At 38.0% G+C, this 24569-nt stretch overlaps 4 protein-coding genes across 6 annotated transcripts; 2 read left to right on the forward strand and 2 right to left on the reverse strand.

The window, feature by feature from the left end:
- Positions 1-124: 124 nt before the first annotated feature.
- LOC113666317 (dynein regulatory complex subunit 10) lies at positions 125-3727 on the reverse strand. Its single transcript, XM_089184639.1, has 5 exons — positions 3015-3727; positions 2477-2694; positions 1656-1889; positions 1332-1403; positions 125-680 (listed from the first exon to the last, which is right to left on the reverse strand). The coding sequence occupies exons 1-5, from the start codon at positions 3580-3582 to the stop codon at positions 408-410; spliced, it is 1365 nt and encodes a 454-aa protein (XP_089040765.1). The 5' UTR covers positions 3583-3727; the 3' UTR covers positions 125-407.
- A 3237-nt stretch (positions 3728-6964) lies between these two features.
- On the forward strand, positions 6965-24072 carry LOC113666319 (uncharacterized). Its single transcript, XM_027182091.2, is given in 4 exon segments — positions 6965-7106; positions 21971-22071; positions 22426-23263; positions 23265-24072. Coding segments are annotated over 2 exon segments (1353 nt in total). The 5' UTR covers positions 6965-7106; positions 21971-22071; positions 22426-22465; the 3' UTR covers positions 23820-24072.
- LOC113666318 (uncharacterized) lies at positions 7846-13485 on the reverse strand. Of its 3 annotated transcripts, none has more exons than XR_016180358.1 (2): positions 13321-13460; positions 7846-7984 (listed from the first exon to the last, which is right to left on the reverse strand). XR_016180358.1 is itself a non-coding variant. In XM_027182090.2 (2 exons), the coding sequence occupies exon 2, from the start codon at positions 10474-10476 to the stop codon at positions 8989-8991; it is 1488 nt and encodes a 495-aa protein (XP_027037891.2). In that variant the 5' UTR covers positions 10477-10517; positions 13321-13485; the 3' UTR covers positions 8796-8988. The 3 variants fall into 3 exon arrangements, 2 of the variants coding, with proteins under 2 accessions (XP_027037891.2, XP_089040763.1); XM_027182090.2 differs by lacking the exon at positions 7846-7984 and adding an exon at positions 8796-10517 and having other exon boundaries at positions 13321-13485; XM_089184637.1 differs by lacking the exons at positions 7846-7984; positions 13321-13460 and adding exons at positions 8796-10517; positions 10724-10857.
- On the forward strand, positions 14061-16952 carry LOC149038358 (uncharacterized). Its single transcript, XM_089184628.1, has 2 exons — positions 14061-14195; positions 14349-16952. The coding sequence occupies exon 2, from the start codon at positions 14386-14388 to the stop codon at positions 16822-16824; it is 2439 nt and encodes an 812-aa protein (XP_089040754.1). The 5' UTR covers positions 14061-14195; positions 14349-14385; the 3' UTR covers positions 16825-16952.
- Positions 24073-24569: the final 497 nt, after the last annotated feature.

The following is a 24569-nucleotide window of genomic DNA, read 5'->3' on the forward strand; positions in this document are numbered from 1 at the left end:
TTTGTACTTTGAGGTACCGTCCCTTGGCGATGATAAACTCGTAATTACAATGGTGTATCCTTGTTTTAATTTTAGTTGCTAGTTTTGCTCATTATCATACAAAATAATATGAACAGTTTGAAATTCAATTTCAACGTTTTATTATCTTCTTTTCTTGAACACATTTTTTTATATGGGAATCACAAGTATGACTTATTAACTTTTTATTAATTTACACAGATTATCTTCAAAAAGATGATCATAGCTCATCGTTACATAAAAAGAAAAACTTGTAGATGCGATAGATGATGCAAAATAATGCCTCTTTTTTACATTATTGGAAATTTGACCAGGTGTCTTACAATCCACAATAAATCTAAATAAAAATTAAATAACGGTCTGGGCTCTTAGAGGTTAGTTAGTTCAAATCACTTTCCACCTTTGCCTTTCTTTGTGGATTTCTTTGATTTTCCTCGCATGAGTTTTCTGAACTGGTAACTTCTCCAAACAGTTTGTATAACTTCAGCGGCTTGGTTCTGCTTTCTCTCCTCTTCCATCTTTCTCGCTTTCTCCTCTTCCGCGACACGTCGCTCCTCGATAATGGCGTCGTATTGTTTTTCTAACATTGCAAACCGCTCTTGCAGTTGCACAAGTTGATCCTTGTCAGCTTCATACATGCGCGTGTAAAGGTCGTATTCGTCCTGGAATGAAAATTCTCAAGGTTATAAGTGTTAGGGTGACGGTTATTAATCAGTAATTTTATCCTGATCCCCGATACTTAATCTCCATCAAAGCCGACGGGAGGTAACCTATTGGCAGGTCTTTTTGCTAAAAAATTGTCAACGATAAATAAGGCCTGTTGTTTGTCACATGCATATTCAAGATTTACATATTTGGTGTCCTCAGATGGGAAATGAATTTCGCAGTTTCGCGGCGTAACAAAATTCCGTCCACAGAAGGGGTGGTATGGTGCTATCCAGTTCAAGTCACTACCTATTTCTTTGGTGAATGGAGATTGCTTGGATAGGTGCATGATAAGTATGCACACATGTAATCTAACTCATTCACTTGTTAAGCCTTATGTCTCCGAGCAGACGTCTATTAGTCATTGCAATAAGTACGGTCACCTCGTTATCAACAACTGAGATCAATAAAGCTCGGTATTCCTCTCCAGATGAGTTAAGAAATGAACACTGAACCACCGAATAAATGCAACGGTGATATCACTAAGGATACATAAATGTCCTTAATTTAGAGTACTTCAAAGATGTGACGAATTTTGTATGGTTAAATAAAGTTGAAGGAAGATCTTTTTAAGGAGGCATCTTACATTTAAAACAAAGATCACTCACTTGTCTACTACTTAAATCTGCATCGTATTTTTGGACCCAGTTGAAGACTTCCGTCGCTATCTTGAATCTCCTCTAATGATCACAAAAGTGAAGGGGTGTCATGAAACAGGTCAGATATTTATCAATAATTTTCTCACAGGAGTCTCCTACTAGGAGTTATAATATCCCTAATATCACGACTCTTGTTACTTCAGTTGTCTTATTTCTTTCCCTAATTTCTAACAGGGTATAAGTGATCGTGAAAGAGGGAGATTGCAATTGGAAGGGTGAAAGTGAAGTAAGCAACATCCACAAAGGCTCTGCAAGTATACATTAACATCCAACCTTTCTCATGAGGTTTTCATTTGCTCGATGTTCCTTTTTATCTTCTTGGATTTTCTTTCTACACAGGTTTATATCTTCATAACATTTTGCTATTTTAGTCTTTGAAGCTTCGCTCTCCTGGGAACATTGTTTAAAGGCTTCTGTCAAAGTTCGTCGCTGTTGTTCAGAATGAATCTTTTCGATCAGTTGCAAGTCTAGCTGAAGCCGCAGAATTGTTGTATCTCGTTCAAAAATCTGAAAGAGTTTATAAACTTTGTATTTACTGTAGAAATTCAAAGAAGGGTAAGAACTCCTAAATCTTGCTCTCTACATGTTGACGTCGCTGATCCTGACGATATGCGAGACTCCCAAGGAACTCAGTGATAGAGCATCCTAATCTGAAGTCGCTAACCTCGAATCTTTAAATGGGCTGAGACTTTTAATCGACCCCTTGATCATGACACGAATTTTACATTTTCGCAATTTCATGACCGAGATAAGCTTTGCCACCATGCTATCCTAATCACCACACAGGACTCTTTCGATATTGCTCGACGATCATAGGTCATCGATATGTATGTCAGGATCCGCATGAGACAAAATAACTCACAATACTTATATGCATTCTAGCTCGCCAAGAGTTCAGTTCGGCGCAAAGTATTGCAATATCACCTAACTGGTCGTCGGGACTTGGGGAAGATTGTTTCCTTAGATTAAACCAGATACATTAAACAACTTTCTTTTTTCCTTTTGTGTTACTATTATTATTATTATTATTATTATTATTATTATTATTTCTGTTTCAATGGGCTTACACCTAGTACATATAACCGTGAATTTACCTCAGACTGCTTTGCTTCTACAGCCGCCTGGTAATTTATCTCAAGCTTTTCTCGTAATGCAGTTGTTTTCTTTTCTCTTTCAATAATATCCGTTAACTTTGATCTCATTTCTTGTTCCTCGAATGGTGATTTCATTAGCTTCTCTTTCATGATACTTTCTACCGATGTCAGCTTGTTCAATAGAGCTGTATGCTCTTGGCTGCGGACTGGTTTGCTCTCTGTTTACAAGAAAACAAGCAAATGGAAATCACTGCAGCATGAAAATAATGTTTTAAGGAAAAAACAGAGGTTTGTCTGCCTGCAAAAATTAAACATTTATGACTTTACTGAGACGCAAGGCAGTGAGTAAGAGATAAACATATAAAGAAAACAAAAATAACTCAAAGGATTTTTTATTTACAGGTTTCAGAAGGAAGATTAGAATGTAGAAACTAAAACTTAATGGCTTTGGTACGCTACTCTAGGTGGTAAGTGCAAGAAAACACACATCTTGTGGAATTACAAATAACTAGCACCATTATTTACATCCTTTTCTCACCTGTGACTATTTCAATCGCTTTCGGATTCTTTTTAAAAAACCTGAGTATTTCCCTCAATGAGCTTTTAATTCCTTTTTCCAGAAATTCCACTTCTATCTTAAGATCATCTCTTAACTGATTTTCATTCGCCGAAGTAATGCTAACAATGGGGTTATTACTAAATTGTACATTGCCTGATCCAGTCTCTGTCTTGGTATCTCCTTCTTTACGAGATTCATGCTCGACATTCTGCCTTAAACTTCCCTCCAACGCGGCAAGTGCCTCTTTGTAAGCATGTTGCAAGTGTAAATGGCTGATTAAACGCGATGTCAAATCCTGGCCGAAAATAATGGAAAATCGCGTTAATGAATTGAGTATATAGGGGAGAGCCGTAGTGATTTCCATTCGCCGAACTGTTTCTCGAAGAACAGTCATAATTCTTTCAGCCTCTAGAGACTGTAATTTCTGTCGTTTAGGCTCCAGGATTCTGCACGGATCTATGCCACTTTTGCGAAGATAATTAAGATTTGACGAAGGCTTTCCTTTAAGCCAAATGTCGGATTGTCTCGGGGTCTCTATTGGCACCATACTATCCGTTGTTGATAGACTTCAAATGACGAAACAATGCACTGCTCGTCATTAATTGAAATTACGTGTTATTGTGTTGCGTGCATAATTTTACGCACGCACGAAGACAAATTTAGAGTATTCAAGCAAATGAGGGCTTTATCCATGTTTACATATAGCTTCATCTAGAAAGAAGAGAGCTTGGGGGTTACTTCTTTTTTGGTTTTGTTTAGTTTTATGTTTTTGTGTGTGTGTGTGTGTTGTTGTCATTATTTTCTATTATGTAAAAAGTTCGATCGGTCTAATTTACCTCACTGACAGACTTAGTTGCAAACTTTTGGATTATTCTCTAGCCGTTATCAAACGAAACAAAAAAATTAATCCCACCTTGTTGTTACTAGAAATATGACATCGATGACAGTCACAACTGAATGCTGAATCGCATCAATTTCCTTTTTTTGTTATAAACTGAAACATGAAATTTTGAAAATTTGAATAACAAACTTGTTTTGTGTCAAGCCAGGATAATTCTTATTCAAATAAACGTATTGTGTTCAATGACGTGGAACAATAACGAACATGGGAAGTAAATAAGCGTTTTTAACAGGGAAGGGTAAGATAAGAAGGGAGTTTAAACTACCTGTTTAAAAACCCCCGCTAATGGAAATTTAGTTCGCGCATGTCAGATTGACATTTTCAAGTTGAAACCGCTGAAAATTAACGGCTCAACAAGAAAGAGCCCACTGATAACTAGGTCAAAAATGTATATGCACAAAGCCCGAAGAAATAGCTAACTTGTGCGCAGACATTGAGTTTTGCTTCCCTAGTAAATGTTCTCACACAAAAGATTGCATTTGCGGGATAGTTAACCATACGACGGCTTAATGGCATCTTGTTTGACGCGAGATGACTTATCGCCTTTCTGAGTTCTCCTTATTTTTAGGCAAGATTCTGATTGATTCGAATTTTTGTTTCAATAAAGGAACGACTCTGGCTTTACGTCTCTCCTTTGCCCTTAGTTTCTGTACCATGACGTTTTAATCCGAATTGTTTTGAGCGGTGTAATCTGCGATTACACTTCACCACCGAAATAGTAAATATGGCGTCCACCTCCACTTTGACCTCGAACTAATACCCCCAAACAGCGCGAATTTATCCTCTTAATGCAATCATGCTTACCCATGGGCTAAACAAAGAATACACGATGTATGACAAACTGCTAAAATGTCCATGGCCTTCTGTTACCCGCAAGAAAGTCGTACTACGCACAGGCGGCCCAAGCTCCAGCGCTGTGAGATGATCATCTTGCACAATGACAGTTATGGCGGAATTATAAGAGTTTGTATGAGAATATTTGCGACCGCTCCATGGAATAAAACAATACGTCAAATTCTCAATAAAAATACCTCACCTTACTTCCACAGCGTATCACGTGTCATCTGACCGCTTTCTTTGATGAAAAGAACCCATTTTAGCGAGTTGTCCATTCCGAGGTTTGCAACGTACATAAGAAAAGCCCTTTTTTCTTCTTTTCACGGCCTTTGAGAAAGCTAATGGACCACTATCAGTGCCTTCGGATGAGGTTCTCAAGGAAATTAATGTCGAGAAATAAGCTTACCATGGAAAATCATTAATTGGTAACCATGTACACACTTGATGCAGGGTGACACAAATTCTACCCTTAGAGAAGGAATTTGTCGAGTCACAAAATTCTATTAAATTGTTGCGGTTTTTCTATTGGGTAGGAAGAAAACATCTTTAAACTATATAGTACTGTGGTGACAAAAACAGAGGAGAAATTAGTGTTAAATTTAAACAAGTTTTCAAGTTATTTGTTATTGATGACAAGATTGATAAGCTTGGTAAGAAAAAGAAAAAACCTGACTTTCAAGGAAAACATGAATACATTAATAAGATCATGTCTTAAGTCTGTTCCACCTTTTCTTGTTTTCTTGTTGCAGAGGAAGATATCACAAATTTTCTTCAGCTCATTAGGGAAAAATTCCCAGACATAATGATCACACCAAAGCTCCATATGTTAGAAGAACATGTTTGCACTTTTCTTCAACAATGGCTCATGGCCCTTGGATTCTATGGTGAACAAAGGATTGAAGGAATACACTCCTTCAACACGAATTCAACACCCAGTCCCAGCATTTTGACCATGTGAAGAAAAAGGACACGAGATTACGTCAAATCCTTGTTAACCACTACATTGCCACGAGTCCGGAACTAGCAGGGAAAGCTTCCAAACCTAATGAGAGAAATTTAAAACGAAAAGCGAACGAGTAAATCTCTTTCCTTTTCACTTGCAATGTATCAGTTCGTTGACTAAGAACGAGGGTAAAATTCCCGCACAGCCCCATACTATTGTTAAACAAGTAATTTAGTGTTAAAAACTGGGTTGAAAACGTAAATTAGCCACCGTAAAGAGTAAAAAAGCTGACGTTTCGAGCGTTAGCCCTTCGTCAGAGCGATTGTTAAACAAATCTGTTTTCCCAATAGCAATGTATTGTTTTTGTCGTTGTTTTCTCTAGCCAAGAACTGAATGCATAATGAGTATAGGACTGTGCGGAAATTCTACCAGAACGAGCACTATGTATGTAAATCTAGTTTAATTTATTTGCTCAAGTACTAATTTAGATGAATAAAAGTGTTGCACTCTTTGGAACCAAAACTAACGCTCTCCAGTCGTTTACAGACTGTTTTGCTCGATATTCAGTACCTCCGAAATTCAAAACGGAGTCGCATAATGGCCGATCTTAACATATTAAAAGCGCCTCGAAAGGAGTCTCAGACAATTCTGATTAAAAAACTTACCTCTATCAGTTGTTCAGTAACGTTTCAAGTCTTTTCTTGTGACTCTTGCTTTGCTGGAAAAAATTCGGGCCTTTTGCAAATTGAAATCCAAGTTTTCAGTCGACTTCATAGGGTGTGCTTGTTGGACTCCACTATAGCAACGTGTTTTCGTCGAATACAGGCAAAATTTCACCGATTTTACTCAAATTTTTCCTCCTCCCCTTTCCTCTCCTCTCTCTCCTCCCGGTAATGTTTTCAAAAAATTTGAAAAGATCACTAAGGCGCATAGGTCAAGAAATGTACTTGCGTTTATGTGATTTGTGTAATAGCACACAAGGAGCAACCTTTCTCTTTTTTTACCAAAGTTTTGACTTCTTTTGTGAAAGTAAATGAAAATTAGGAATAATTTTGAGCGTAACATCATCCAGATCGGTGTTTTCAATAAAGTTTCCCCTGTTGTTAATCACTCGGGCGTGATCAATGCTGCTTTTCTTGTCCATTTAGAAAATTTAGAGAAGCAAATCATAGCCATTCACTGTGCAACCGTGCAAAAATAATTTGCTTATTCATAAGGTTCTTTCGGTTTTGAATATTTTAGCTCATTGCAACCTATAGGTTGGATCACAATACTTCTAGGTGAAGAAAGCTTGCCATAAACTCTATTCCAATGTCTCGTCAATAGATCATAAGCATGAATTACTCCATCGCCTTTGTAGTGGCTTCGATGTCGTGCTCTTTGCCAGGAGGTGAGTTCATCCAATGTCATTTATATGTTTACGCTGTATTCAACCTTTGTGCACTTCAACACTATCGACTCCTCCTAAACTCTACGAGAAAAGTATCATTACTTAAGCTGACGATTGAAATTAGGCCTATCTATTTTTCTTTCTTTGAATGGTTATTTGAATCAGCGGCTACAGCGCGAAAATATCATGAAAATTGGAAATCGTCCCTGTACTAACGGATGCATTCACAGTTCAACAGATGATGTTGTGGAAATACACGGGATACGAGTTCTGCGAATTTCTCTGCAGAAAGCACAGTTTTTTAAGGGAAGCTGTTGTTTCCAGCAGTGCTTAACACTTTCAATCAAAGCAACGACATGTGTCCTTCAAAAAAACAATTATTCGTAAGCTGTACAATATCGCGACTCTCGTACAGCTGATTTGCTTTGCATTCGCAGGCCTTTCTGGTCGGCATAAAGCCCGTTATCCTATTCCGAGGCAAGTTTCAATTTAATATTGATAAAAAAATTTCGAAACCATTTTGGTAAAATCACACAGGAAATCATGTTCATCGCCAAAAAAGGAAATTGTGATAAATTGCAAGATTTACTGCACATGTTGTCGTGCCTCACGAACTCCACCAATCAAAAATCAATAATTTCACACCACAATGATCGCACCATTTCAGTCATGCACGTACGTGATTATGCACTTGTTATCCAAAGGTAAAGAAACATTATAAATTTAAAAAAAAGACACGGTTAAAACTACATTCAATTATTTTTTATCAATATCTCCGAAACTACCGCAAGGAAATTATTTACTTAGCTGTTGACGGTTTCACAACTTGCAAAAATAACCGATATAGATCGAAGCACCTTTTAAGCTTCTCGAGTACCCTGAAATTTGATTTGAAATCTCACTGATAATAGACTTGAATTACATTGCTTTACTTTTATTTTTATCGTTATCTGTATAAGACGAAATCCTCTGCACTGCACGTGTGCAAATATTTTAAATTCCGTATAATATTGTTTCCGTGGCGAGATATGTAATGTTCAATTTTTTTGTTTTGTTACGGTATGATCGAACCGACAGAAAATCACTACAGTCCCACGAATTCAACTACTTCATCAAACAGCGAGTAATGTTCTTAACAAGGAGCGACTTCTAAAAGCAGTACAATACTTATTGTTAATAAGGAACAAGTCGTCATTCCAACAACAACTCTGTGACCACTACATAAGTGACTCTACATATATTCACAAAGCGTTCTGGAACATTCCAGATGCTTATATAAGTACTATTTGTATAGGAAATCACATGATTTCGAGTGCAATTTGGAATTTACAAGTGCTTATTTATTCCAAATCGTACGGAAAAATTCGTGTGATTACGTGCTTATAATAGACATGAAAAAATACGATGTAGCTTATCATAATTATGCAGAAGCAAAGCGCACGCATCAAGTGCAAAAACAGTTTATTCAAACCCTGCAGGTGACATTGTGCGTTCGGTCGAAACAAACGATAAGATAAAATGAAAAAAATCAAAGGTCAAAGTCCGGCTAAACAGTTCAAGAATTTTCAGTCTGGTTTGCTATTTCTTTCCACTGAATTAACCCTTCTGAATTTAATTACCTGAAATTTATCTTATTATGGTAGTAATATATAATAAATGTGTGACTCGATGAAATGTTCTGTCCAGCAGTCTGGAAATTTCTAGAAGCTTTTATTTACAATAATAACTAATAACAGTTTGGATAGTAAATTAACGCTTGCCAAGAATAACATTTTAAGTCGTAAACTCCTGATGTGTGTGATACGTATATACATTTTAAGATAGCCACATACGAAGGCAGATGAGGCAGTCAGTTACAAGCACCAATCATGAAACTTGAACATCACGACCTTAAAGTTGGGAATTTGGACCTTTCAGAGCAAATGCTTTCAACTGCCTTTTCTAGGAGACTCGATGATACCCCCTTGGGAATTTTAGTCGACTTTGTAACTTTATTTACCGCTCTACAATTACTGTTTGCCCAATTGATGTAGGAATGATCTGAAAGAGTTGCTATTTTCCTCATGTGCCAGTTAGCTGATTGTAAATCATCATTAAACATCTCTACTACTGCTCCGCCTGGTTCCATGAAAATAGAGAATGCATGAGCCGCACCATGCATTCCAAATAATATGTCTGTATTGGCAATTGTTTCCAACTGTGCTTTTAGTGGCCATAGATCTATCTGAGCAGCAGTAATGTTTGCGTGAATGAAGCTGGTCTTAATTTCTCGTAAAACCTCTGCCTCATTGGCAATTTTTCTGTCTATAACTCCGGCCAAATTCCGAGGATGACTCTTGTAGTCTCTCCTCAAGATGATTAACACATTCAATTTTTTCTGAGTACAATTTCGCAAATGTCTACTCGTTGAGATTCCAAACTGCCCTAATACAAAAGACCTAAATGGTTGGACATGTCTTGAAGACTTTAGGTTGATGTCTAATAAAGGACACTTCTCGCGTGGATATCTCCAAATAAGATTTTCGAACACAACGCCATTTGAGTTTGTAAAAAAATGTTTATCATTTAGTTTTATTAGCCTTTGGAACAACACAGTCCAGAAAGGGTCCAGCGAGGACCTTGGATGAGCATCGATGAGAATGATGTTCAAATTTTCAGGTTGTATACCCAAACTTTGAGACGAGATGAAAATATCCAACAGATCAATGATAGTCCAATAAACATTGGCAAATTCAATCCTTTGGATCGCAAAGTAATGGCCATCTTTAAATGATTGCCGCCCTCCAATTTGCAAATATTGCGAAGGACTTGCAACGTCCATGGCCGCCTTCCATTTCATCAATGTGTTGTCCTTGTCTGCAAATAGTAACTGCCTTTCGATCTCGACAATATTCCCACGGCAATAAAGTGTGAAGAAACCTTTATCTAAGACAAAAAACTCATCCTCTTCGCTAGGGAATTCTAAATGGGCCTCGAGAACCCTGGCGTGTCCAAACTTTGGTTTAATGAGAATAGACCTGAAGACCACTACTCCATCTTGCGTTACTTGAACTCTTCTAGTACATGAACTGTTTACTAGCGGAAGTTTCCTTGCCTCAGAGGAAAGGAGACTTGTAACTTTCGGTGGATTTGCCAACGTTGCAGGCTTTTTTATCCGGTTAAACGAGTTCGTAACCAAATGCCTAATCCTTGGGCCAATGTGTTTTGCTATTTGCTCATCATTAACTGTTCTGGTTTTTTCAATCGTTGAATATGAGTTTAGAAAATATATATTAATGGAAACTACTATTATGCCAAATAATATCATGTGTGAGTATTTGGTAAGGTTTACTAGTTTTGAGGCAACGAAGCTTTTTCCAAGACCGGCCATGTGATACTTGACTCGTTTTTGCTGTACTCGTTTTCGCCAAACTGGAAGGGAAATGCAAAATTTTTCATAATATGATAATTATTACTCTCATTATTATTAATACCATTTTGATTTTTATCATCTTTTTTTCCATTAGTAGTCTAAGGCCCCTCATAACTTTGTATTTTGGTCAGGTACAAAGCTCTTGATTTTAAATGCTCGGTCTATTGATGCTCATGATCAAATGAAACAGAAAAATTAATCCCACCTTGTTGTTACTAGAAATATGACATCGATGACAGTCACAACTGAATGCTGAATCGCATCAATTTCCTTTTTTTTTTTTGTTATAAACTGAAACATGAAATTTTGAAAGTTTGAATAACAAACTTGTTTTGTGTCAAGCCAGGATAATTCTTATTCAAATAAACGTATTGTATTCAATGACTTGGAACAATAACAAACATGGGAAGTAAATAAGCGTTTTTAACAGGGAAGAGTAAGATAGGATTTAAGAATTTAAACTCCCTGTTTCACTCTATTGGTACCATACTTTCCGTTGTTGATAGACTTCATGCGTTGCGTGCATAATTTTACGCACGCGTGAAGACAAATTTAGAGTATTCAAGCAAATGAGGGCTTTATCCATGTTTAAATATAGCTTCATCTAGGAAGAAGAGAGCTTGGGGGTTGCTTCTTTTTCGGTTTTGTTTGGTTTTATGTTTTTTTTTATGTGTGTTGTTGTCATTATTTTTTTATTATGTAGCGTCTTTTTTCAAATAAACATATTGTGCTCAATAACGTGGAACAATAATAAACACGGGAGGTAAATTAGCGTTTTGAACAGGGAAGGGTGTTTCTTATTACAGATTTAAGCCAAGCACCGTACTCTCATTCATTGATAATTTAGTTTAAACACGAGAGAAAAACTCTATGTTACCCTCGAAAATTTCGTTTGAGGAGGATGGAACCTCCTCTCTACCCCTCCCCCTGCTCTCTCCACTCTCCCCTCCTGGTGATGTTTTGAAAATTTTGAAGAGATCACTTAGGCGCGTAAGTCACGAAATGTACTTGCGTTTATGTGATTTGTGTAATAGCACACTAAGAGAAACCTTTTTCTTTTTTACCAAAGCTTTGACTTCTTTTGTGAAAGTAAATGAAAATTAGGGAATAATTTTGAGCCAAATATTATCAAGATCGGTGTTTTCAACAAAGTTTAACTTGATGTTAATCACTCAGGCATGTGAGCCATTAGTAGTCTAAGATCCTTTATAACTTGGTAGTTTGGTCGGGCACAAAACTCTTGAATTCGAATGTTTGTTCTACTGATGCTCATAATCAATCCTGAACCAGACAGGATGAAGGTTGTACATTCTATCAAATAAGCTTTGTTGCTCTCTGACACTTGGTGTCTATATATGAAGCGACTCTTTAACAATCTTCACCGAGCCTGTGAAGACTCACAATTGAAAGTTATTGTTTTTATGATCATGCACATTGCGTTCATCGGCTTTCTTACCGGCGTCATCCTCTCGAGAGGCTTGCATGGTAAAAGAGGGCTGCGATCAGTGTTTAAGAATTATTTGACGGAAGTTGAGCGAGTTTTAGTCTTCTTTTGTTTGTTTCTTTATTTGTTTTGTTGAGTCATTAGAACTGAATAGGAAATGACACACGAAGTATTTTTTTGCTTCGAAGGGAAAGCTTCAAACATCAACTAATCTTTATTTTACCGCAGAGTACTTCAAAACTTCAAAAGTGATACAGTCCAATCAACTAAGACCCATTCCCGGCTTAGGGCTGATCACTTGATTTGTGAAATGTTCTCGATTAATGGAAGATGTGACGTTCGTTTGGCTAAGGTTTGAGAAAATGTTTTAGAGATCTACTCATGAGATCCATTGACAACTATCTGACCATTTGAATTCAAAACGTTTGAGCGCCAGATAAGTGTTGAATCGCTTGTTGCATCTTGCGGTCAATGAAGAAGACAATATCACTTAAATTTCCACCGCTCTTGTGGCCTGCCACAAAATCGCTTTAGTTTAGATAGTCTGTCACTCAAGACTAGATCAAGATTAGACACTCAATTCCAAGAGAGGGTGGCGAAGGTGTTTTTAAGGTCCTCGTTCATGTGCCATTAACAGGCTTATGTAAACTTACACCCATTCATTTTCTGCCCGATGAATAATTTATTTCGCAATAAAAATGGTTCCATCATGCACTGAAAAAATGAGTCGTTTTTGTTTTCGTTTTCGACGCACTTCATGCACTGCAAGTATTAAAGAGGTTTCTCAAACAATAGCGTCCGAAGCTAAGAATGTAGAGGTACGTTTGTTCTCCCTTTTCCTTGCCTCTTGGCTTAGACATACAGGACAACGCCTGCTAAGCAGGCCAAGATTCATGGTAAAGAAAAAGTGATCAATATTAGAATAGAGTGAATTGTCACGAAGCTTAATAATAATTACTCAAAGCTCCCCTCTCCTAACCAAAAATCTAGGAAGCAATCCATATGCAGCACATTCCTCAGGTGTATGAACCTTGGGGGGTTAAACGAAGAGGAAACTTTCTTTCTGGAGATGCCTCTAGCGTTTTTACTGAGTAAACGCGGAAGACCTCATTTCGGTCGATTGGCTGCCAACTTTGACTTCAAGGTCGATTTTCAAGCACTCTGCCCTCAAGTTTACTGAGTTCGACGTACAGATCTTAATGAAGTTACCTGGGTTTTTACAGGTAGAAGTTAACTGAAAGCGTGACATAAACTAACCATTTAGGAAAGCGACTCTTAGATTTTTTAGTACGAAACTTATTATTCTAACAACCTTTTTAGTCATTAACTTAATTTTCTTCTGAATTTTGAAAGCTTACCTTTTTCTATTTCCGCTGGTCTGTGCTTGGATCTCGGTGAGTTAAAAAGAGCCACGTGAATTATAGCTGGGATCAGGCAAAGAAAAATTAAGAAAGAGAGATTGTAAGAATTATGTTGAATAAACCCCGTTCCACCCAGTGATCTCTCCACCTCCGGAGAAGCTATCTTCTTGTCAACATGTCAAACACGTTTACAACTCGAGATATTGTTGAGAAATTAGACTCTTTCCTATTCCACCCACTTCCAGACAACCTTTTATGTTGTTGACACGTCAAACAATTTGACATTCTTTTAAAAGCATAACACGTCAACGAAACGGGGAATAATTGAAAAATTGGACCATTTTTCTCGACCTATCCCAAGAGGAAGACACATCGTCTACTGTCTTAACTCGCCTTAACACAACTCTTTTAGGGATGGAAAGTCAAAAAGACATTCAACAATATTTTTGGTAAACTTTTGAGTTGGAGAGACTCCGGTTAAGTAAATACCATTCTAGCTTCGTTTAGCCTCCGCCACGTGAAGGCATGTGATTGACTAAAATGCCAGCACGCTTGGAAATTTTGACCTCAAATTGGGCCAAGGAAATGTCCACTAGATTCCAGTCCTTTTAAGGCCAAATTTCGCTCGGCCATTTTCATGGCGACTCAGAGGGACCCGGGGAGTCATCTATTTTGCCTGTTTGCGGGAGACTTGTAATGAAAACAAACGTTTGGCGCTAAAAAATAAAATCTATTCCTTTCAAGCTTTAGTTTGATATCTGATTCATCGACTTTGTCCATATTTCTTGATTTTTGCATTCGTAGTGAACACAGGGCTCCAAAGAACGATCGCAGTTACAAATATAAGTCTTCAGTCGACTTCAAAAACGGAGGTAAATAATGTTAAAGCACTCGTTTTGCTCAAAAAGGAAACGGTAGAACCACAGAAGAGATATTGATCGTTTATAATTTCGAGTTGAGCGGTCATAATTTTGCTTTTATATGTGTAAAAATTTGTAACAAAAATACTCAATTTTAATTGAAAGGAAATAGCCTGTGGCCCATGACCGTGGCGATCGGGCAATGGGAAGTAAGAAGAGAAGAACCCCTCGGAGATCGCTTGCATTTTCGCAGAAGAAACGATTCCCTGTAGCTGAACTAGCTAGAGAAAGGGCTACCCTTCGAAAAGAGTATCTGTCAAAGAGTAAAGAGCTCTCTGCTCTGAGAAAAAAGTTAGAGCGCCTACAAAAAAATGGCGAGAAAATACGAGAATGTGTGGATCAGCTTGAGCTTGAGGTGACCCCGCCAACTCAAAGCCGTGCGACAGCATTTGAAATCTTGCAAAACACTTCTACAAGTAGGAAAAAAAGCCCAACTGAACTCACTGGAGAGGGTAAATTAAATTTACCGAGACGAAGTGCCCACAGAAGGCAATTAGAGACCCTGATTGCTGCTTCAGAGGTGAACGGAGGTTCCGTGGAAGATAGAACTCCTGCTCTTGATGGAATGTTTTCCACTGTTCTCAAATATGGCAAAATGGCTGATATTTCTAAATATTTCGATTCTTCTAAAAAGCTTAAAAGGGCAGCTGCGATGAAAATAAATGCTCAAGCGAAGGAGTACGAGGAAAGCAATGAAAATTTCATCCGTTCCTTATCTCTACTGTATGCAGGGGGGATCATTGGAAAAGTAAAATACCAGCAGGGGAGATCAGCAATGGTTATGAGACATACTGGGAAAAGAACCATGAAAAGTTATCTTTCAAGGGAGAGAATCAAATTTGGCTTTGGAGTTCCCATTCCAAGGCCACTTGCTTACAGTGCTCTCATGCACAAAATTGAAGAAATCAATGTTGGAGAGACCTTGTCAGTGAGAGAAACACTGTGCACTACCTTACCCAGGGATCAACGAGTTGATGGGGTCTACAGAGACTTAGAGACAATGCTAATTATGCTTAGTCAATTTTACTTTGAAACAAATGAATTTAGAAAGGACAATGACAAACTTAATTGGTTTGGTCACAAAGAAGGATCCTTTAAAGTGGCAATTGGGGGGGATGGAGCACCCTTTGGGAAGTGGGATGAGTCAATGTCCTGGTTGGTGAGTTTCTTAAATGTTGGGCCAAGAGTGGCTAGCCCAAATGACAATTTTCTTTTATTTGGTGCCAACTGCAAAGAAGACCACCCATGTGTAGAGCAATTTACTCTGCAATTAACCTCCAAGATTGAAGCAATTGAGAAGAAAACATATACAGTGTCAGAGAAGCAAGTAACCTTCACTTTTGAACTGGTTCCCTCAGACATGAAATTTCTGGCTTTCCTTAATGGGGAACTTAACAATGCTGCCACTTATTTTTCCAGCTTTGCAAATGTATCAAAAGAGGACTGTGTTACACTGAATGGAAAATTTGGGCTAATGAATGATTGCAAGTGGAAACCATGGCCATACAAAGATAGATTAAACATTGCCAAACAGGTAGAAAGTTTTAAGGCAAAGCTTCCCTCCAGCCTTGCAGCCTCAACAAAAAGAACAAAAATCACCAAATTTATTGCCAGTAATAAATCAAGGCAGGAATTTCAGCCACTGATTGGAAAGTTGTGTGATAAAGAGGTTGTAGAGCCCCTTCACCTTAAAAACAATGGGGTACAGCATTTACACACAATGCTATTAAACCTAGCAATTTCTTCAAGTAACCTCCCACAGAAGATCTCCAGCCTATCAGACCTATCCCCAGCATGTGCAATGTCAAGGTACATGAAGGCACTAGAGTGTGATGTAAAAGCTGGACGTTTGAAAAAGCAGCTAGGAAAGTGGATGCTGGAAGATAGGTCTAAGGACAAAGACTTTTCTTACAGACTGACTGGAAAGGACTCAAGACTTATTTTGCATGGGTTTATGTACCTTGTGAATGCCATCAGGGGGGATTCAGATGATCCCAAATTGCTTATGAAACTTTTGTTCATTGTTTTCATTGCAATGAAGCTCAGAGATTGTGCCTCCATTTTTTCAATGTACCACATTACTCAGCCAGCCATTGATGAACTCAAGGTCTTAGCTCGGGATTACTTCACAGCAGTCACACTCTTCACAGGCACTGTATCAGGGACAGTTTGGAGCATTGGACATTTGGTCCCAGTTCACACCCAGTGGGTATTTGAGAAATATGAAACTGGATTAGGAGTGAACACCATGCAAGGGAGGGAAGCCAAGCATGTTCAAATTGCCAGCTATGCAAGAAACAGCCTTTATAAAGACCGCTGGAATCAGGTATTCAGGCATGATTACATCAGTAAACTTTGGCTCCCTCTCCGCCAGCCATCTCTCTTGACATATCATCAATCAAGAGACAGCCTCATCCCCAATCGCATTACCACAGATGCACAACACTTTTGCTCCTGTGGGTTTTCCAAAGGTGAACACGACGACAAATGTTTCTTTTGTGGTCATAAATTCATGGATGAGATCAAGAAGTCTGTTGCGGAGGGAAAGCCTACTAGAGAGTGTTTGAAGTACTTGTCTTAACTTGGTCGTGGCTTAGTCTTACAAGCCTAGTGGCCCATGACTGCCAGAGCTTATCCCAGTTTCCGTAGCATGAAGCAACTATTGTCAGGTTTCCCTGACAGTTTGCTGGTACCCATTTATACTCCTGGGTGGAGAGAAGCACTATGGAGTAAAGTGTCTTGCCCAAGAACACAACACAATGACCTGGCCAGGGCTCGAACCCGGACCTCTGGATCCGGAGTCCAGCGCGCTAACCACTAGGCCACCGTGTCTCCGACTAACTATAAATCGGAGTCAAAACATTGTACCAAAGAAATAACAGAATTGGGATCATGTGTCAGACACTCTCCGGCTACCTCAATTATTTTCATAATAATAACAAATTCTGAGAGCGTGAACCTATTTTAATAACCGGGAAAGAAATTTTATTTTAATACATACATACATACATACATACATACATACATACATACATACATACATACATACATACATACATACATACATACATACATACATACATACATACATACATACATACATACATACATACATACATACATACATACATACATACATACATACATACATACATACATACATACATACATACATACATACATACATACATACATACATACATACATACATACATACATACATACATACATACATACATACATACATACATACATACATACATACATACATACATACATACATACATACATACATACATACATACATACATACATACATACATACATACATACATACATACATACATACATACATACATACATACATACATACATACATACATACATACATACATACATACATACATACATACATACATACATACATACATACATACATACATACATACATACATACATACATACATACATACATACATACATACATACATACATACATACATACATACATACATACATACATACATACATACATACATACATACATACATACATACATACATACATACATACATACATACATACATACATACATACATACATACATACATACATACATACATACATACATACATACATACATACATACATACATACATACATACATACATACATACATACATACATACATACATACATACATACATACATACATACATACATACATACATACATACATACATACATACATACATACATACATACATACATACATACATACATACATACATACATACATACATACATACATACATACATACATACATACATACATACATACATACATACATACATACATACATACATACATACATACATACATACATACATACATACATACATACATACATACATACATACATACATACATACATACATACATACATACATACATACATACATACATACATACATACAGACAGACAGACAGACAGACAGACAGACAGACAGACAGACAGACAGACAGACAGACAGACAGACAGACAGACAGACAGACAGACAGACAGACAGACAGACAGACAGACAGACAGACAGACAGACAGACAGACAGACAGACAGACAGACAGACAGACAGACAGACAGACAGACAGACAGACAGACAGACAGACAGACAGACAGACAGACAGACAGACAGACAGACAGACAGACAGACAGACAGACAGACAGACAGACAGACAGACAGACAGACAGACAGACAGACAGACAGACAGACAGACAGACAGACAGACAGACAGACAGACAGACAGACAGACAGACAGACAGACAGACAGACAGACAGACAGACAGACAGACAGACAGACAGACAGACAGACAGACAGACAGACAGACAGACAGACAGACAGACAGACAGACAGACAGACAGACAGACAGACAGACAGACAGACAGACAGACAGACAGACAGACAGACAGACAGACAGACAGACAGACAGACAGACAGACAGACAGACAGACAGACAGACAGACAGACAGACAGACAGACAGACAGACAGACAGACAGACAGACAGACAGACAGACAGACAGACAGACAGACAGACAGACAGACAGACAGACAGACAGACAGACAGACAGACAGACAGACAGACAGACAGACAGACAGACAGACAGACAGACAGACAGACAGACAGACAGACAGACAGACAGACAGACAGACAGACAGACAGACAGACAGACAGACAGACAGACAGACAGACAGACAGACAGACAGACAGACAGACAGACAGACAGACAGACAGACAGACAGACAGACAGACAGACAGACAGACAGACAGACAGACAGACAGACAGACAGACAGACAGACAGACAGACAGACAGACAGACAGACAGACAGACAGACAGACAGACAGACAGACAGACAGACAGACAGACAGACAGACAGACAGACAGACAGACAGACAGACAGACAGACACACACACACACACACACATACATACATACATACATACATACTTTTATTGATGCTCCCTAGAAAGGGTTTTTCAGCTAAACACAATACAATTACAAATACAGATTTAAATTTAAATTAATTAAGAATATAAATGTAATTATAACTATAATAAATGTCAAAAATATTCTAAATGTAACGAATATTCTAAATGTACAGTGTTGTTAGTAAATCTGCTTAATAGTTTCCTTAAGAGAATAATTTTTATTGTTAGGGGTCTGCCAGAGACTGTTCCCCTTTTCTATATTTTAATTCCACTGAGGGCATTGCAACAATAACATATAAGACAATTAATGTACCCACAATTGTGTTAGAAGTGTATAAAATCATAAATATAACATCTATTACATATATGTTGTTGTCTCGACTCGATTACAATTTAAGAATGTACCACTGCATCCAATCAATACTGGAAAAACAAACTGCTCCTGTTTCAATGCTGAATGATGCCAAATGCATTCCAGTACCCGTAATGGAAATTAAATTGTAAAATTTCCTCTTTAAACTTGTATCTCATAATTCCATTCTTCCTGTCGTCAACAATAAGTTTTACCACCCCTTTTCCAGCTCCTAGCTCCTTTGTAAATGCTTCGCAGTCCTCAAATTTATTGAACAAAGCACACAGTCTTCTCATATTTGTGAATGTTATTGTCACTGAACCGGGTTTCTCCGAAACATCTACACCATAACTTGTGCGATTTACGATCCCTTTGTTTAATAGACTGAACACTTCCTGCGGCATCGGAACATCGAAACAGATCACCCAAGGATGGATTTTACTCATCCGTGGAGTAAGGCGTGTATTAATTCCATTCTTAGCTCTTATCATTGTTCGTTCCAACATTGGATATACATGACTGATTTCATGCTCGTGTCGATAGCGAAGGGGACCATATTTTCCTTTCACAACAGCTTCGGCCAGTTTCTCTAGTGCGTTAAATGTCTCATCTAGATCTTTCAACTTGTGAACATTTGAAATCTGGCGTTCGAATTTCGATTTCTGCCGCTTTAATGCTCCTTTGATCCCATTAAAAAGTTCTTCTTGGTCAGGCTCACTTTGGGACGCCATTTTGATTTGTTTGTGTACATGGGCCCAGACCCTGCGCGGCCGAAAGAGTTTGGCCCAATTTGAGGTCAAAATTTCCAAGCGTGCAGTGTTGATGAAAACTGTCAATCAAACAAGTCTTCCGAAACCACTCCTTGGGGCTCTCATTCCACAACCAGTTCCCGGAGAACCGCGACCACTGTTTGTCTCTCATTCGTTCTGCTGATCTCTTGTCACCACCAATAGAGATATCGGATTAAAGAATTAGCGGACTGAAAAAAAAAAAAAAAAAAAAAAAAAAGGATTCAAACCTTTGGAAATACAGCAATTGGTATTTCGCTAAACATTCTTTTCCATTCCATTGGAAAGTTCAAAGCTGAAAATTCATTGCTATTTTCCAAAGTGGACTTGGACTGACGAAACTAATATAGTCCAGTAACACGTTCATCCCGCTTTTGATTTTCGATCTTTCATTCGACCTTCAACTCTTACACGTGTACGTTGTTTCTAGTTGTGGCTCAAATAACTGCAGACATAAAACTGATAAATAAACTTGTTACTCGAGTGAGTTTATGTCCAAGCTACAATGGGCACGCACGCACACATGAGGAAAGACGCCATTCATGTAGTCTTACACTCATCTTTTAGCGCCCTGAGAAGGGAGAGTTTTGGAGGGAATCACTCGGTTTTCAGGGGGAAGGGAAGATTAGTCATCACAAACAGAATATTAAGGGGGGAATTACAAAATTGACTACGAACGAGGGGGAGGGGCATAAGAATGCTACAAAACCCTGTGGGGGATCAAATAAATTTTATCGTGACACGACCAAAATCCTCCGACCCTCCCCTCCCCCCCCCCCAGGTGACAACATTTAAAAACAAATAGCAAATTTTCCAGAAGTACGAAACTTAAGGTAACTCCCTCCAACATTTTACTTTGTGCTTTTAAATACATGAATTAGTAATTGAAAACTTCGCGCTTCAGTGCAATGTTTACATGGTAACGTTCAATGATAGTTGAGTGAAGAGGTTCAGGTTTTTCAACTTATAACATCGCCAATCGTAAGAATTTGTAGTACTTGAAAGACTTTATTCAATAATTTGGTTCCTCTGGTGGGATTACTTTTCGCTACACTGTGATCCTTAAAATATTCTTTGATATATATACAGATGATTAACAAACAGCGTCAGTCCAAAAAGGTCACAGGCTCTCTATAAAGTTTTTGACCACATGCATTGTTAAAGCAGCTGCTTGAACTGAGTTAAATCTATACATATATTAAAAATTGACATAAATTATTTGAAAATAAACCAATGCAATGAAAAGGGCAAAAAAAAGTATTAAAAATGCTAGAAGTTTCATAATTTTCTGAAATTTGAATAGATACCACATCAGTCAATATCTTATAGCACGGTACGTTTTTGCAGTTTCTTCGTAATTCATATCTGTAATCAACCAACGTTAAAGGGAAGGCTGTAAGATAAAATTTTGAGTGACTTGAAAGTAACAGTCATCGAATCTGAGAGATTCATGTAAGATGGTTCACAGGAATCAAGGAAGAAACTTTATCAATTTTCCATTCCACCAAAGTTCTAATTTCAGCTAGCTTTTTCACTGACAGCGATAACGATTTAACTTTGAATTAATCACATTGTTTCATTGTTTATTTATACAGCCCTGTGATGTCGATGTCCACTTCTCCGTGCGGCGGTTAGTGAGGAGTTGTCTTACGTCAGGATCGATCACCGATTACTTCTCTTTTTGAACATTGACTTGGTAGGTACCGAAGTCATAAGATACTCTCTTGAAGTTTTGGTTCTCCCTCGCTATGTTTCCAAACTTTGCTGTTGTTCATCATAAGATGCCAAAGTCACTCAAAATACATTTGCTTATGTAAGGATTGAACTCGATCCTCTCTTCCGAAAAAACAAGCTTATTCTATTAGCCCTAAAAGATTCCTGAGTACTTATAAATTCACACTAACTATATACATTATATATGCACCAAAGCTGCAGAGGACGTTTGAAAAACTTATAGTAACAACTACGAAAATCAGCAAAGATAATGATGGTGATATATAGTGAATGCTATCAATGATAACAAACTAACATCAGCTTTAATGTATTTCAGCTTGTTGAAAACAAGACTGTCAGAGGGTCTCGTCTATCTCATGGCCAGTCCTGGAACACGCTTCATTTCATCAAGACTAGTAAAAATCATCAAGTACTCAGTTCTATTGATGGTCATGATCATATTTGTCTCCATCAATCTTTATGTACATAACACTTTGTCGGCAAAAATTTCCAGTAACCTTGATTTGGAGACGATTAGACTAAACATTTTTAGCAGTTGTCCAAACCGATTAAAGATAACACAAGATGGAATAGTTTTCTTCAAGTTTATTGCAATTCGACCAAAGCTTGGACACGCCAGGGTTCTCGAAGCCTACTTAGAAAAACCCAGGGCAAAAGATGAATTGTTTGTTCTCTCGAAGGGTTTCTTCACGCTTTATTGTCATGGGGATGTGGACGAGGTTAACGGAAAACTATATAAAACAGACAAGGATTACACTCTTATCAAATGGAAAAAGTCCTTTGAAGTTGCAGATCCTCGGCAATTTTCACGTATTGGAGGGCACCAGTCTTTTCAAGCTGGTCATTACCTGGCGATCGAAAGGAATGAATTTGCTAATGTTTATTGGACTATTGTCGATCTGTTGGACGTTTTTATCACATCGCAAAGTTTGGGCATAAAACCTGACAAGCTTAAAATTATTCTGATAGATGCCCATCCAAAGACCTCATTGGACCCTCTTTGGACATTTTTGTTCCAAAGGCTCATAAAGCTCACCGATCCTATTTTTATAGAGTCAAATGGAGTTGTGTTCGAAAATCTTCTTTGGAGATATCCGCGTGCGAGGTCTCCTTTATTGGACAAGAGTCACAATTCCCTGAAATACATTTACATCTAATACTTTTAGGTCTTTTGTGTTAAGAAGGTTTGGCATCTTATCTGGAACACATTTGCGAAAATGTAGTCAAAAAAAGTTAAATACCCTTTTCATCTTGAGGAGAGACTACAAGAACCATCCAAGGAATCTAGCTGGAATTATAGATAGGAAAATCGCCAATGAGGAAGATGTCTTAAAAGAAATTAAGGACAGCTTCCCTACTGCAGACATCACTCCTGTGCAGTTGGATCTTTTACCATTAAAAGCACAGCTGGAAATAGTTGCCAAAACAGACATTTTGTTTGGAATGCACGGTGCAGCTCATGCCTTTTCTATATTTATGCCACCGGGTGGAGCTGTTGTTGAAATGTTCAATGATAATCGCAAAACCTATAACTGGCATATGAACAAAATAGCTACTCTTTCAGGTCATTCCTACATCAAATGGGGAAACACAGATAAGGGGGCAGTTGATAAACTTAGAAAATCGATCACAATTCCTGGTGGAGTGTCATCCAGGTTGCTAAGAATGGCAATTGATAGCATTTGTTCCAGTAGTAAGCACAAGCCCTGACGCAAATTGTTTAATGATGTTTGATTCTATTGGTCTCACGGTTGTTGAATAGGAACTTGATACGAACTTAGCTTAGGTGACTGTTATTAAACTCATTAAAAGTTTCATCCCGAAGACATTGCGTTGTAAAATAGTCTGTTTCGCGACTTGTATTAAGATCACCCTAGAATCAGTGACAAGTCCGGCACAGCCTTATCGGGGAAGCTAATTTGATAGATCAAATTAAATCTATGAAAACTACCTTTAAAATTTATGTAATAGTGTAGTTTGATCGTCCGGGTGAGTGTAGTCCTGAGAAGGACTGTGGTCGGTAGTGGTTAGAATATGTGTTACATATGCAGGATGAGAATGATTCTTTTGATGATGGTGGCTAAATCTCATAAAGTTTCTTATATATATATAAAAGTCATCATTACTCTCAAGACTAAGTTTATGAACTTCTTGCGATGTCCGCTTTCAATGGACTTACCCATCAGTTGACTTTAGTGAACAATTAACGATATGCGATGTAACAAAAAGGTTTGATGACCAATTGATACTCACAGGTAAACTGCTATCAAAGTGGAAGGATAAGAAGTCTAAAAACGTTCAGGCCTCCGCTGGGATTAAGCCATGCCCTGCCGATAGTATTTAGGTGCAACTATTAACTTAGAGACAAATGAAAGTCTTCAAGATGCCCAATGTTCGTTATCAACTCAGTTGAAAGAAAACTGAAAAAACAATAAATTGACCTGATCTCCCCCATAAGGC

Source organism: Pocillopora damicornis, chromosome 10 (genome assembly GCF_964200805.1).
Source record: "Pocillopora damicornis chromosome 10, jaPocDami1.2, whole genome shotgun sequence".
In the NCBI taxonomy this organism is placed as follows: Eukaryota; Metazoa; Cnidaria; class Anthozoa; order Scleractinia; family Pocilloporidae; genus Pocillopora; species Pocillopora damicornis.